At 40.4% G+C, this 15149-nt stretch overlaps 1 protein-coding gene across 1 annotated transcript; it reads right to left on the bottom strand.

Moving 5' to 3' along the window:
- Positions 1-5705: 5705 nt before the first annotated feature.
- Positions 5706-9647, bottom strand: LOC107573334 (SLAM family member 9-like). Its single transcript, XM_016259774.1, has 3 exons — positions 9404-9647; positions 8921-9199; positions 5706-6112 (listed from the first exon to the last, which is right to left on the bottom strand). Exons 1-3 carry the CDS (start codon positions 9645-9647, stop codon positions 5706-5708), a joined length of 930 nt encoding a protein of 309 aa, XP_016115260.1.
- Positions 9648-15149: the final 5502 nt, after the last annotated feature.

The following is a 15149-nucleotide window of genomic DNA, read 5'->3' as shown; positions in this document are numbered from 1 at the left end:
CCGATAAATATTTGTTATTAAAGCATCAACATTCACAGAACACTGCTATTTTTAACTAAAGCAGCGGCGGCTGCGTGCATGGTTTGGCATGGCAGAATGCCAGCAAAGAGACATCTCAGTTCATCGCAATCTCACAAATCTCTGTTATAACACAATACATATTTGCATAATGAATCTTTCATGTCTACAATTAGTGTGTTATAATGAGAGGATTCGTGAGCACGCAAATTTCAGCACTGCATTGCTCAATGCTGCAAACACGTGTTATAGCCTAAATAGAAACTCTGCATACGCTTGCACCTGTTAATCGTTTAAATTAGTTCATGTTGCTTTTGTGCAATAGATGAATAACAATTTATTTGTTTTAGATATTTTATGTTTAGATATTTCTATTTTGCGGGAGTCCCATGAATCATTTTATTCTCCCGCATCCCGCGCGCGCGCACACACACACACTCACACACACGCACGAGTGTCCACCCGCCCGCCCCACTCACCCATCTTGTCCCGCACCGCACTCTGTTGCGTCGGGTCTCGCGGGAGCAGGTCTCTAATCCACTGGCACTTTACCCGACAGTGCGTGTGCTACATCCTTTTTACGAGTCTCTAGATTATAAAACACTGCATTCTGTCAGCAATGTAACGCAGTACCGTATAGAGACCTCGGCTTGTAACTATACTCTAATTACTATTTTGAAAATTATAACGCGTTAAATTACTCGTTTACTAAAAATTAATCAAATTACAGTAACGCGTTACTAAGTAATGCGTTACTGCCCAACACTGCTAAAGTATAAATGTGCAACTACAGCCACCAGTGTGGCAAGTTACTCAGTCATTCATTTAAAGATTTGTTCAGACGCCACTGCCGATAAATGATGATCAGTACCAGCAGATGAATATATAAAGCCATTAAACACAATGAACTGGAGAGAGGAAAAACGTGCTTACCCGCAGCAGCGTCAGCCATTTTCTGCTGAACTATAGGTGCACATGGACAAAATAACGATAACGTCTGCAATGTATTAAACACTAGAGGGCACCAAATCACCATTTGATTTAGTTCACCCTTATAAGGCCCTTTCGCACCGCTTTAGTTCCAGAACTAAATGTACGGTACTAAAGTACTGGGACGATTTTGCGCGAACTATTTCCCAGTACCATTTAAAGGGTTGCATTCGCACCGAGAGTGTGTACTAAGAAGTGACGTAAGCCGGTCGACAGCGTCGTCATTTGTGCGCGGCGTTCAACAACAGAAACAAAGAAGAACAACATTAACAACAGGAGGATGGAGGACGCTGTGTTCGGAGCTGTGTGTTTGTTGTGTCTCGCGGGTTTCACAATAATGGACATGGAAAGTCGACGTATACGTAAAGCGACTGAAAGAACGGAAAGGAGGACTAAGAATCTCCAACGACAACTGGCAGTGCTACATTTGCTACAAGTGCCTGCACTTCAGCGTCCGTCCATCTATCGCTGTTCTCCATACTTGCGAAATAAGTTGACATGTTTACAGTATGTTTACACAGTGTTTTAAATCATGGCGGGTGAGGGCGTTTTCGTACGCGTTTGGCCAATCAGTGTCTACTTCCGTCACGATTAGTACCAGTTGTGCTATTTAGACCCTGCTCCGGAGTAGGAGCTAATTTGGTTCTCGAAAAAGGCAGTCCGGTACTAAAATCGCTCCCAGTTCCGGCGGTGCGAACACGCCGAAAAGTGGGTAGTTCCACAATTAGTTCTGGTACTATGAAAAGGTTCCTGCAGTGCGAAAGGCCCTATAATTTCATGTAATTCAACCCAATGACTATTGTTAGTATTAATGCTCTTTTTAACTCTGTTACAAGTGCTGTTAGTTGTCAAAGATGGGCAAAGACAGTTTATGTTTCGCAAATTAAAATTGACTGAATGGATAATATATAACTCTTTCCCCTCCAGCGTTTTGGAAAAAATTTGCCAGCCACTGTCAGCTTTTTTTTTTATTATTATCATTTTCGCTAAAATTTTGAGGCCTCCAGAATATTTTGTTGTATGAATATCTGAACATGCAATACATCAAACTAAAGAACAGAACCTCTTCTTAAAAAATAAATGAATAAATACTATTCTAGCTTCAAGCATTATTTCAGTTTTCATTTATATTCATTCATTGTTGATGATCACGTTATTTTTCATTTGCATTTTCTTACATATGAGATTGCTCGTTTCTGCATCTTCCTCGTCTGTGTTTGTTTTGTTTTTTTGATCAGGAGATTCTGGACTCATTCAGGAGATGCGCAATAGTGCCCCCAAGCCTATAACAGTAAAAACATGGAAACACGGAAAATTCTGTGTTTGGCGGGAAAGCGTTGTCTCATAAATAATGGAACATTCTGTGTTTGGTGGGGACAGAGTTGATATGACTTTCAAATGATAAGTTGCTATCAAGGACAACATCCAGACTTTTTACCTGAGAAAATAGTCACAGACGAACGATTAGATTTAGCCAGATTAGACTTTGTACCTACAAGAAGAATTTCAGTTTTGTCAATGTTAAGTCTAAAGAAATTAGAAGAGAACCAATTTTTAATTTCAGTTAAACAGCTTGACAGAGAAAGCAAAGTAAAAAACATATTAGGCATGGAAGACAGGTAAACCTGGGTGTAGTCAGCATATTAATGGAAATTAATTCTAAACTTTCTAAAGATTTGTCCAAGAGGCAGTAAAATAAAGAAAAAAAGGCCCCAAGACTGAGCTTTGGGGAACACCATCAGTAACATGTGATAGCTCAGATCTGAAGTTTTTAAGTTGTACAAACTGAGTGCAACTAGAAAGTTATGATCTAAACCAAGACAGACAGGTGCTGTAAATCCTAGGGAGACCAGCCTGTTTAAAGACAGAATTTTTATTTTTGGGGGAACTGTCCCTTTAACTTGTTTTTTCTTCTTCTTAAGAAACTAAGAAAATGTTACATTATGATGCACTTACACAATATACTTTTCTCATATTTTAACTGTACACTATGTTTATAACAGTAGGCTAACAAGGCTTAGAAAATGTACACTCAAAACATTAAACATTTTAGTGCACAAACATCTCCAATAAGACGAAAAAATGCATCTGAAGCGTCAAGCAGCCCCTGCTGGATGAACCGTCGAGAAGAGAAACATTCACAGACCGTGCTGACGCGCTTCCACTGCTATTAACATCCTACATCTGTCAAAGTTTGTAATACAGCTTCTGAGGGAGTGACAGTAAATTTGACATCTTTTTCTCTTCTGACGGCTGAAATCCTTCTCATCTTATTTTTTTTATTTTTATTTATTCTTTAGGAAAGTTGTGGTAATGCTATCATGGAGTCAAGTAGTCATTATGCTCTTGTTGTGTCCTAAGATAAACTACTGTACTGGAAATTACTTATTGGAGTGATAAGTAGGTGTCACTGTGTGACTACTGTGCAGACAAACAGAAAAATCAACAACAACAAAACATGATATATTAATTAACCCAGTGTGAACAAAGCAATCTTTGGTAATATGCTATATTTATTATTCAGGATCACAAACATATCAAAAATCACTTAGAGAAAATGAATAAATGACAAAACAAATATATGCGATTTTTCTTTTCGAGTATTGTAAAAGTGTAAAAGTGAGATGCAGTTATTATGATCAGAACATGATTTGTGAGGAAACCGAATCACAGAGAGTTTGATCATTGTTCTGTGGTGAAACACGTATAAATCACCTCCGTCACGACAGATTCCTGTAACACAAACACAAATGAATGAAATTATTCATATTAAATGATTGACAGAAGTTAGCCTCAAATTCATCATTGGGATGAGCTGAAACAAGCTATGGTTAGGGTGAGTGATGTCCTTAATGATATTATTCGCCCTTCTCAAACAGCGGGTTTTATAAAGGTGATCAAGTGATGTCAACGTCAACGTCCAATGTCAACGTCAAAAATAAATGTAAATGTCATTGAAACGACACAGAGACTCTTACCTTCATCAGTCCAGTGTGTTTGTAGAGTTTTACAGCAGCTTGAGTCTAGACTTCATGAACTGTAATGACAAACATGTTCATCAAAACATGGAGAATATTGCTGATTCACAAATAAGACTCATTGTTTTTACAGATGTGTGAGCTGTAGATTCACTCGACCTGTGTCTCTGTGTTTCCTGCAGGTACAAAACATCCCAATTACAGCCACAATGCAGCAGCAGAGATCAGCACTAGGCTAGTATCAGAGATACTGAGACTGGAGGACGTGAAGCAGAAGGAGCTATAGTCTTAGACGGAGTCTGTGGCTCTGGTGTTATAACAGCTAAAGATGACAGTCAGTCATTATTGTGAATGAATGTTTCAGTCTGAACTACAACAAAAGATAGAGATCAGCTCAGTAAATAAACATATTTAAGGAGCTGGAAAACATGAGAGAATAACAGTAAGATTTAAAATAGATTCATATTTAACAAGATTACAATGTCAAAACAGTGAATTAATAACTATTGAACAGACATTTAGAAGTTTATTTTAAAATGCAAAGTGTTCAAAATCAAAATAAAGCTCTGTAAAGACTTGCATTTTTGCAACACTATATGTTGTAAGTGTGTCCAATCAAGTAATGGAAAGTTTTACACACACTTGTAATCTTCACGCTCACTTATGCCTAATACAGGAAACACATCATGTAAGTAGACAAGTGCTCAAGTACAAAGACCAAGAGTGTGGGTATTTGGACAGGCCTTCTGTTTCGGTTGCGCTTCGGCTCTGCTTCTCTGCGCAGATGAATGAGATTCGAGACACTGGCACAGATACAGGACAACTTGTCAGAACAGATGGACACATAAATAACAGGTGAATAATCTCTGATGATTCCCCGGGGTTTGCCTTTTTGAATGATGCATGGTTGATTTCTCCTGTTCATAGTTATTATCAGAAAATGTTACTGTAGCTTTAACTCAACTAACGCCTGTTTTTTTTTTTTACACACTTCTAGTGTCAACATGTTCATGCTGTTTGCACGTCGTTCACTCAGACTCCACAAGTGGTATATATAGAGCGAGCATGAAGGATGTGTAAAAATACTTCATCTGTCACCGATGATGATGTGATATCGGAGACTTTCGTCTTTGCACTGACCACTTTTATAATTGTATGACCTTCCATATTAAGTGAATGAGAATGTGTTTAGAGTTTTGCAAAAAGTGTGCATGAGATTAGCAAATAGAGCCTAACTGCCTGAACGTGTTTAAGGTTTAGCAGAAAGAGTGCTTTATTCGACAAATTGGTTTAAGCTAGTGAGAATTTGGTTCAGAGATTGGGGTTTAGTGTTTTAGCAATTCAGAAAAACTGTAAATGTAATAAAACACGGAGAGACTCTTGAACTTCAGAGTGAGAAAAGTTTACTGATAAAGGCAAGCAAATACAGATGATAAACGGACAGAAAAGTGAGATCTGTGTGTATTATCTGACAGACAGGGGCGTCAGACTGGGGGTAAAACCAGTACTGATTACCAGGGCCCCAAAGGAAGAGAGGGATTAAAAAACTAAAATAGTATGGGGGGGAGGGCATGGGGGCCCATCAGGACTGCCTATGCATAGGGCCCGGGACCTTGTGCAACGCCCCTGCTGACAGATATATAAATGTCTGTCAGATAATTCTGTACAATAATAAAACTGAAAGACAGGTACATTTTTAAAAGCCACTAAACCCCCAAATCAAACATGAAAGATCACTGATGTGACCTCTGATGTGTGAATCTGTGCTTGATCTTTATCAGCTCTTCTGGATCTGATGTCATAAACCAGAAGAATGACAGTAGCCACGCCCACCAGAGCAGAGAGTTGACAGAGTTGACTGATGTCCAGATGTGTGGTCTGGTTGCTGATGGGATTGTTGAGCACACAGCTGTAGCTGTTTTTATCCTGATATTCCACCTCCAGAGGTAGAGAGAGACTGATGCTGAGATCAGACACACTGATGCTGGACAATAAACTGTTTCCTTTGTACCAGGAGAGAGTCACATGACTCACATTCACCACTGAACACACCAATGAACAAGATGATGATGAAGATGATGATGATGAAGAACAGTCTCTGCTGATGACAGGAACAGGCAGACGAGCTGGAAAGCATGAGAGAATAAAGATAAATGAGGATAAATGAAGATATTCAAGTTTAAGCTTGAAAAATTGTGAGGAACCAAAAGTAGAGCATTTAAAACAACCTGATATAGAAGTAAAAAAATTAAGCTGAATGTTATAAATGTAAAATTTAGGTTTATTAGTCATTTTAAGAACAAAACATCTAAGTGATAAAATATGTCTTTAGATCTACTTGAATACAACAGACAGATGAAACTGATATTTAACTCACTGTAGACAGTGAGATTGAAACTCTTGGCCACAGAGTTGTTCATTTGTTGATAAATGCCACTGTCCAAACACATCTGAAGAAAATTTTTTCACCAGAAAAGAAACAGCTGATACCATAAAAAAAACCCACACATTTCAAACTCACCAACCAGACACCACTAACACACGAGAAACATTTTCTGTGTGCAATATTTCGATTTTGGTTTCGATTTTGTTAACAATTTTAATCATTTAAAATTATTAAAATAATTATTTAGCATTTATTATTTAAAATAATGAAATGTATTATTTGCTGCCATGGACAAATAACTCCTGAAACTTTTCATAATCTGTGTGGTGGAAGAAATTAACATAAATATTGCATTGGATTAACATTAGATATTGCATTTCGAGACATTTTGACTCGAAAACCAGTGAATCACATTTATAATGCTTGCTTGTGTGTGTTGTTACAACGAAATTCATCAGCAAATGTTAAATGACCTGTAAATGTGGTTGTTAATTCAGAGAAATTAGTTTGCTGAGAGATTTGGTGTTTGGAAAACAACTCTTTCTAAGTAGAAACTCGAGACTATAGTCTTAAAAATAAAGGTGCTTCACGATGCTATAGAAGAACCTTTTTGTCTAAATGGTTCCATAAAGAACCTTTCTGTTTCACAAAAGCTTCTTTGTGACAAAAGCAGGTTCTTCAGATTATAAAAACGCAAGAAAGAGATGGTTCTTTAAAGAACCTTTGACCGAATGGTTCTTTGTGGAACCAAAAATGGTTCTTCTATGGCATCGCTTGAAGAACCTTTTGAAGCACCTTTATTTTTAAGAGTGTAGTTGAAACACATGAGTTTACCTTGGGCTTTTCTTCTGAGAAACAGAATTGTAGAGGCCTGGATCATTGTTTTCTGAAATTCAAGTGAAGTGATAATGAGCTTACACAATCATTCTCATATTTTTACTATGCACTATGTATATAACAGTAACAAGGGTTTGAAAAAAATACACTCAAAACATTCAACATTTTAGTCTCCAATAAGACAAAAACCCCAAAAAAAAAACCAAAAAAACAAAACAAACCAAAAAAATCCTGTGAAGTGCCCAGCGCATCCTGCTGGATGAACCATCGAGAGGAGAAACATTCACAGACTGTGATGAAAAGTCATGGAAATGCTATTGTGGATTTGTTTTGTTTTGCTGTTGGATCAAGTGAAAATCCAAAAACGCTACTTGCTGTATCTCAATCTATGATGACTTCTGCTGAACTGAGAACTGCGTGTGAAAGCGTCCATGGGTAAACGAACTCATTAATGTACATTAATACACAGTGTATTAACAAAAACCATGTTTTTAGCTGAATATGTGGTTTACTCCAGAAAATCTTGCATTATCCCACTTATTACACGGCTGCTTGCCACAAAAGTAAGTAATTAGACACGAAACATTGATCTGAGTTGAAATATTTTAACGCATAGCTCCTGTGAAGAAAGCAGTTGCTAGCAAGCAGCAAGTTCAAAAGATGGACATATAAGGGATACGGTGCAGTCATACCACTTATTACACAACATTTCATAAAATATATTGATTTAAGATGAAACTGTTTTAAAATCGTACCGGTTTGTGTCTTTTAATCCATTACAGTGTACAAAATTGTTGCAAAATGGCATCAGCTGCGTTTGTATGAAGAGAGCGAGTCCAGGATGACATAATTAAATAATTAAACACATAATATTGATTTGAGTTTTAATACTTTATTAGCCTACCATACGCAAAGCTTCCACCAAGAACATTTTTTCCCAGCAAGTGAATAGTGGCGACTGCAGTTACCCGGATGAGCCTGTGTTATTAGTTTTTACCAGTTGTTATTGGGGATTATACCACGGGGCCGTTGAATGCTTGAATCTGATTGGCTGACGAACGTTCTGAGGTGTGTAATTATTTTCAGGGAAACGCATGGCAAACGTAGTTCCAGGCAGCTCTCTTGACCGCATTACAGTCCCATATCACTTCGCATAGTTAACTGTAATAACGGAAATTAGCATACAGTACCTATACAGCACACAGGAATTACTGTAATCACACGTGCTCGCACACGCACACTACGGTCACGCAGTTTGCACAAAAAGGTGTTGTCAGCGCTGCCCTCATGATTTTATCAGTTAGCCTATATAGTGTAGCAACTTAAAGGCTACACATGACCGCTTTAGAGACGCTGCTGCAGAACACTGTTGAGGGACACACAGAGGTAGCCTAATTCACACAAGCTCTCTCTCTCTTTAATTGACTCCGGGCCGTTGAATTATTAGAAAAATAATGCACACCCGAGGTGTAACAGCCACGATGCGAATCACCACCTCAGGTGTGCATTATTTATCTAATAATTCAACGGCCCGGAGTCAATTATTCCTTACATGACATACTTTGGAATGTGGTGACTGACCGATCAGAATTGAGTATTCCACAGAGCCGTGTAATAAACGTTAATATCAGCGCTGAGCTGATCTCAATTTCATGTTTTTATTCCTCAGACTGTCCATTATAAATAAAAGTAAACCCAATATTAAACTCACCGTTGACAGTGAGACTGAAACTCTTGCTCACACTGTTGATCTGTAGTTTATAACGTCCAGCATCTTCAGTTGTGGTGTTTGTGATGGTCAGAGATCCAGTTTGATTGTCCTGCTTGTGTCTGAATTGATTATTTACAGTGATGTCGTCAGCCTGTTGATTGATTTCAGCTATTAAAGAGCTTTTATGCCCAAACCACCACTGAATTTGATCACCCTCCACTATTTCAGGAAGACCAGAGTTTAGAGTGACTGAATCTCCCTCCAGCACTGATATTTCATCTGTATCACCAAATACACACGGAAAACAAACAGAAAGAGGGTGTCACAGATTAAATAACTTAATGATTGTTTACAAAAGTAAATAGTTTGGAATTTAAATTTGAAATGAACAATACATAAAAGGACAGAAAGAAGAAAAATGGTGCATGGATTAATCATTTAATTTTTGTCATTCAAAACAGATGAAACAAATATTTAACCCACCATAGACAATGAGAGTAAAATAATTTCTCACACTGTTGATCTGTAGTTTATAACGTCCAGCCTGTCTAATTCTGGTGTTTGTAATGGTCAGAGATCCAGTTTGATTGTCCAGCTTCAGTCTGTCTCTGAATCTCCCATAAAGAACATCATCATATACAGTCATGCTGTCGGCCCGTTTATTGATTTCAGCTATTAAAATGTTTCCATTTCCAAACCTCCACTGAATCACATCATCATCCATCATTTCAGTAAGATCAGAGTTTAGCGTGACTGAATCTCCCTCCTTCACTGACTTCACTTCGCTCGCACCAAACACACCTGAAGAACAGAATTTTTCACAGATTAATTATACTTTAATGTAATTATAATGTGCTGGTTTACTAAAGCCATCACTAACACTAGATCTAGTTTAAAGTATTTGAATAATGTTCTTCAGTGGTACAGAGACAAAAAAGAAAGGAGAAATTGATACACTTTTATATCAGTAACTTGATCTGTGTGGTGTTTAAGATATTTTGTGTAACAAACAAAAACTCTTATGGTTGGGAAACATATGACTGATGAAGCACGAACAACAATATTATAAAGACAATATAGACATTTTTGCTTCCGACAACTAAAATGAATGCTGCAGCATTGGAGTTTCAAACTGCAAAAAACAGGCTGGATGAATCTATAATGCACCACACTGAATAGAGCTGAATTCAAACGTGTTCTCACAGTAAAAACACATTTCAGTTATTTCTATATGAGAATAACAGTGAATGTTAATCCTCTCTAACTAATTTAACCAGTAATTTATTACATGCTACCTGAACAGAAAAAAAAATTAAGCAATAAAAGCACATTTCAAACTCACCAAGATGCCACACACACAACAAAACACATTTGAGAAACATTTTCTTCTTCAGTTCACTGAAAACCCCCTGATAGTGACACGTAAAATGTCTGAAAACACTCATAACTGAACTGTCATATTTATTTGGTTGAATCCTCCCCCAACCTCAGTTTCCATTCACACGTTTGTCTCCTTTAACTTCATGAAGATCAGCAAGCTTTTAATGATCTTACATTTTCAACTGATGCATTATAAGAGTAATGTTTGATTTCATAATTGACTGTTAATTAATTCATTTTATTTAACTGTGGAGAAGGCTTGTATGGAGCAGAAGTCAAAAAGTTTGGTTCATATTAGCAGTAGAGAAAATGAAGAAACGCTCCAGCCACAAACCACTGACCTAATTTATCTAATAATAGACACATTAATGCAGAAGCTGTTTGTCCACCAACAGATCAAACCACATTAGATGTATATAAATCAAACCACAGCAGGTTTAACTGTGACTTACAAACTGAGCTGCTCACACTTCTTTAAGTGAATAACCATTAGCATGTATGCCAGTATTGCTACAACAAACAGTAAAAGTTAAAAGAACAGTAGCCTGTAAATCTGATTTACTCAGCTGAAACAAAATAAGTATTTTGATGTGTTATTTTGTCTTGGGTAAATTTTATGAGAAATGTTTGAGTTCTGTATTTTGATTGCAGACTTTAGTATTTTGGCAAATCTGTAATTAAACATGTGAGACACATGAGTTTTACCTTGGTCTTTTCTTCTGGAGAAAAGTCTCCATGTAACCATGGTTCCCCGAGGGAAAAAGTCGCTGATTCGAAAGTGCTATGGGAACGCCTTCAGTGTGACCACACTCTAAATCACGTGTGTAATCAGTCCAATGGATGAGAGAGACGTCACAGGTGGGTTGACGTCCATTGGACACATACAGTTAAGCTTCTGTTGGTCAGGCTCCCGAAAGGGAGGAGGACAGAAGGCCTGCAGTACGATGGGCCGTGGTGCAGAAGAAGGAACTTTAGGTACATAACCCGATCGAGGGTAGAGAACGACTTTGGCCAAGCCTGGCACAAAGTCAAGATCGGAAGTGGCAACTGACAGGGCCTGCAAACCACCAACTCTCTTTAGAGAAGAAATCGCCAGAAGGAAGGTAGTCTTTATAGTGAGATGCTGATCAGATATCTCCTCTTTAGGTTCAAAAGGTGGTTTACATAAAGCCTCTAGTACCACAGCCAAGTCCCAGGGAGGGACACAAGATCGTACCAGAGGCCTCAGTGCACCGCGGAGGAAACGTGTAACCAGGGGGTGTCTGCCCACTGACTGACCACCAAGAGGGATGTGGTAGGCCGCAATGGCCGCCACGTAGACCTTCAAAGTGGAGTGGGTAAACCCTGCAGAAAGACGGGCCTGTAGGAACTCCAGCACTGTACCAACCGGGCAGTTAACTGGGTTGAGCTGGCGGTCTCCACACCAAGAAGTGAAAAGTTCCCACTTCAAGGCATACAGTTTCCTCGTTGAAGGAGATCTGGATTGGAGGATGGTTTCAACAACCTCAGTTGAGAGACCGGAGGCTATGAGATGTGCCCCCTCCGGGGCCACACCCACAGCTTCCACAATTCCGGACGGGGATGAAAGATGGTGCCCACAAGCGCTACTCTACACTGCTCAAAACTCGCGTTTGAATCATCAGTGGCAAATTCTTTAAATATGAAATCTTACTTACAGGCTGTGAGTCAGCATTATTTGTCAGAACACCGCATTGTAGGCTACTCTCCCAGGAAACAGTCCCTGTCCTTCATAAAATGCGCTGCACACATCTGAATATTTGGGTTGAACTGTTCTGGAACAGTGTTGTAAATACAACTTAACCACTGATTTCTAGTTGTGTCCTCTTTTGGATGGCCAAACAAAGTAGTTTCGCTTTCACAATGAAACACACAGCGTCACACACGGCAGGCTTGAGAACGGCGTGGCCGGCGGGCTTGCGGCAACCACATGTGATGACCCCGGGCTGGTCTCCGCTTCGTCCACGGTGAAAGCCGATCCGGCGATCCACAGCGCGAAGTTGATGTATTTCCTCAGCGACCAGCACGGATCAACTATAGGCATGACAAAGCGTATCTCATCCTCTTTTGGAAGGCCAAACAAAGTAGTTTCGCTTTCACAACAAAACACACGGCAACAACAATACTACAGCGAGAATCAAAGTTACACATACAGTTAAGCTTCTGTTGGTCAGGCTCCCGAAAGGGAGGAGGACAGAAGGCCTGCAGTACGATGGGCCGTGGTGCAGAAGAAGGAACTTTAGGTACATAACCCGATCGAGGGTAGAGAACGACTTTGGCCAAGCCTGGCACAAAGTCAAGATCGGAAGTGGCAACTGACAGGGCCTGCAAACCACCAACTCTCTTTAGAGAAGAAATCGCCAGAAGGAAGGTAGTCTTTATAGTGAGATGCTGATCAGATATCTCCTCTTTAGGTTCAAAAGGTGGTTTACATAAAGCCTCTAGTACCACAGCCAAGTCCCAGGGAGGGACACAAGATCGTACCAGAGGCCTCAGTGCACCGCGGAGGAAACGTGTAACCAGGGGGTGTCTGCCCACTGACTGACCACCAAGAGGGATGTGGTAGGCCGCAATGGCCGCCACGTAGACCTTCAAAGTGGAGTGGGTAAACCCTGCAGAAAGACGGGCCTGTAGGAACTCCAGCACTGTACCAACCGGGCAGTTAACTGGGTTGAGCTGGCGGTCTCCACACCAAGAAGTGAAAAGTTCCCACTTCAAGGCATACAGTTTCCTCGTTGAAGGAGATCTGGATTGGAGGATGGTTTCAACAACCTCAGTTGAGAGACCGGAGGCTATGAGATGTGCCCCCTCCGGGGCCACACCCACAGCTTCCACAATTCCGGACGGGGATGAAAGATGGTGCCCACAAGCGCTACTCTACACTGCTCAAAACTCGCGTTTGAATCATCAGTGGCAAATTCTTTAAATATGAAATCTTACTTACAGGCTGTGAGTCAGCATTATTTGTCAGAACACCGCATTGTAGGCTACTCTCCCAGGAAACAGTCCCTGTCCTTCATAAAATGCGCTGCACACATCTGAATATTTGGGTTGAACTGTTCTGGAACAGTGTTGTAAATACAACTTAACCACTGATTTCTAGTTGTGTCCTCTTTTGGATGGCCAAACAAAGTAGTTTCGCTTTCACAATGAAACACACAGCGTCACACACGGCAGGCTTGAGAACGGCGTGGCCCGCGGGCTTGCGGCAACCACATGTGATGACCCCGGGCTGGTCTCCGCTTCGTCCACGGTGAAAGCCGATCCGGCGATCCACAGCGCGAAGTTGATGTATTTCCTCAGCGACCAGCACGGATCAACTATAGGCATGACAAAGCGTATCTCATCCTCTTTTGGAAGGCCAAACAAAGTAGTTTCGCTTTCACAACAAAACACACGGCAACAACAATACTACAGCGAGAATCAAAGTTACGCCTTATTTCTTTGGGTGAACATTTGGGAGGTTTTAAACAAATCTTCCCACATCGTGACGTAGACATGTGGGGACGTTTTAGAATGAGCCATTTTAGGTAGGCGTGGTTGACTCAACTGTTATAAAGAATATCTCTTTGGATTTGAGACTTTAATCTTTGCAACTTTACAGATCTTACAACACTCCAAAGAGAAAGGAAAATTTTAAATTGCATCATATGACCCTTTAAACAAGGCATGGAGGGCATGGACGAGTCTTAACTTTTATAAAGAATATCTTTTTGGGTTTGAGACTTTAGTCTTTGCAACTTAAGGGATTTTATCTATTCACGAACAGCTTGTAACACTCCAAAGAGAAAGGAAAATTTTAAATTGCATCATATGACCCTTTAAACAAGGCATGGAGGGCATGGACGAGTCTTAACTTTTATAAAGAATATCTTTTTGGGTTTGAGACTTTAGTCTTTGCAACTTAAGGGATTTTATCTATTCACGAACAGCTTGTAACACTCCAAAGAGAAAGGAAAATGTCTCAGGTTACGCATGTAACCATGGTTTCCTGAGAACAGGGAACGAGATGCTGCGTCCTCTAGAGGGTGCTAGGGGAACGCCTTCAGCGTGACTGGTGTCTGAAGCATGAATGAAAAAACAACAATGAACTTGACATTGGCAGGCGGCAGCCTATGACGTAAACAATAAAGCGATTGCGGGTATATAAGGAGCACCTGCGGAAAACATCATCCACTTTTTTGTCTGAAGGAGACGCAGGCAGGAATGCCCGAAGCATGGCAATGAGACGCAGCGTCTCGTTCCCTGTTCTCAGGGAACCATGGTTACATGCGTAACCTGAGACGTTACCTTTCGAAAGGGAACTCAACGCTGTGTCCTCTAGAGGGCACTAGGGGAACGGTCTACCCATGCCGCCATGCTGAGGGATGAGTGCCCAAAAAACTGGATTCCTTAAGTCAAGGACTCAAGGAACACCATCCCTGCCCCAGCCAAATCGCTTTTGCCAGGACTCGAGCCACAAACCTCTACAGGCAGGCTCAAAGCTCGCCAGCATCGTAGACTAGCTCACCTACCAAAGTACGGAACTCTAAGAGTGGACGTCTCAGCATAACGACTGAGAGGAGACCTGGCTACACTCAACGCCAGGGGCAGTTAGTGAGGCTCAAGAGCCTACACATTAAGACTGCCTAAGCGGAGCTATGCAAAGTGGAGGATTCAGCAGAATGACTCCCATAACCGAGAGGAAGCCTAACAACACTCGACCATAGTTGAGGGGCTCTTAAGAGTGGAGGTCTCAGCATAACGACTCTCTAAAGCGAGAAGAGACCTAGCTACACTCAACGCCAGAGGCAGTTAGTGAGGCTCAAAAAAGGGGAGAGCCTACGAACCC

This window comes from Sinocyclocheilus grahami, unplaced genomic scaffold, assembly GCF_001515645.1.
Source record: "Sinocyclocheilus grahami isolate Dianchi unplaced genomic scaffold, SAMN03320097.WGS_v1.1 scaffold1920.1, whole genome shotgun sequence".
NCBI classification, from domain to species: Eukaryota; Metazoa; Chordata; class Actinopteri; order Cypriniformes; family Cyprinidae; genus Sinocyclocheilus; species Sinocyclocheilus grahami.
Note: the sequence above shows the minus strand (reverse complement) of the source record. Positions and strands in the feature narration are given on the sequence as shown.

Bases quoted from the DNA above. Each gene is read 5' to 3' on its own strand.
- LOC107573334 (XM_016259774.1), bottom strand. From the start codon at position 9,647: ATGATGGATGATGATGTGATTCAGTGGAGGTTTGGAAATGGAAACATT. The intron at 9,200-9,403 runs GTGGGTTAAATA...TTGGTGATACAG, and splicing joins TTTTACTCTCATTGTCTATG to ATGAAATATCAGTGCTGGAG. The intron at 6,113-8,920 runs GTGAGTTTAATA...CATGCTTTCCAG, and splicing joins TTTCAGTCTCACTGTCAACG to CTCGTCTGCCTGTTCCTGTC.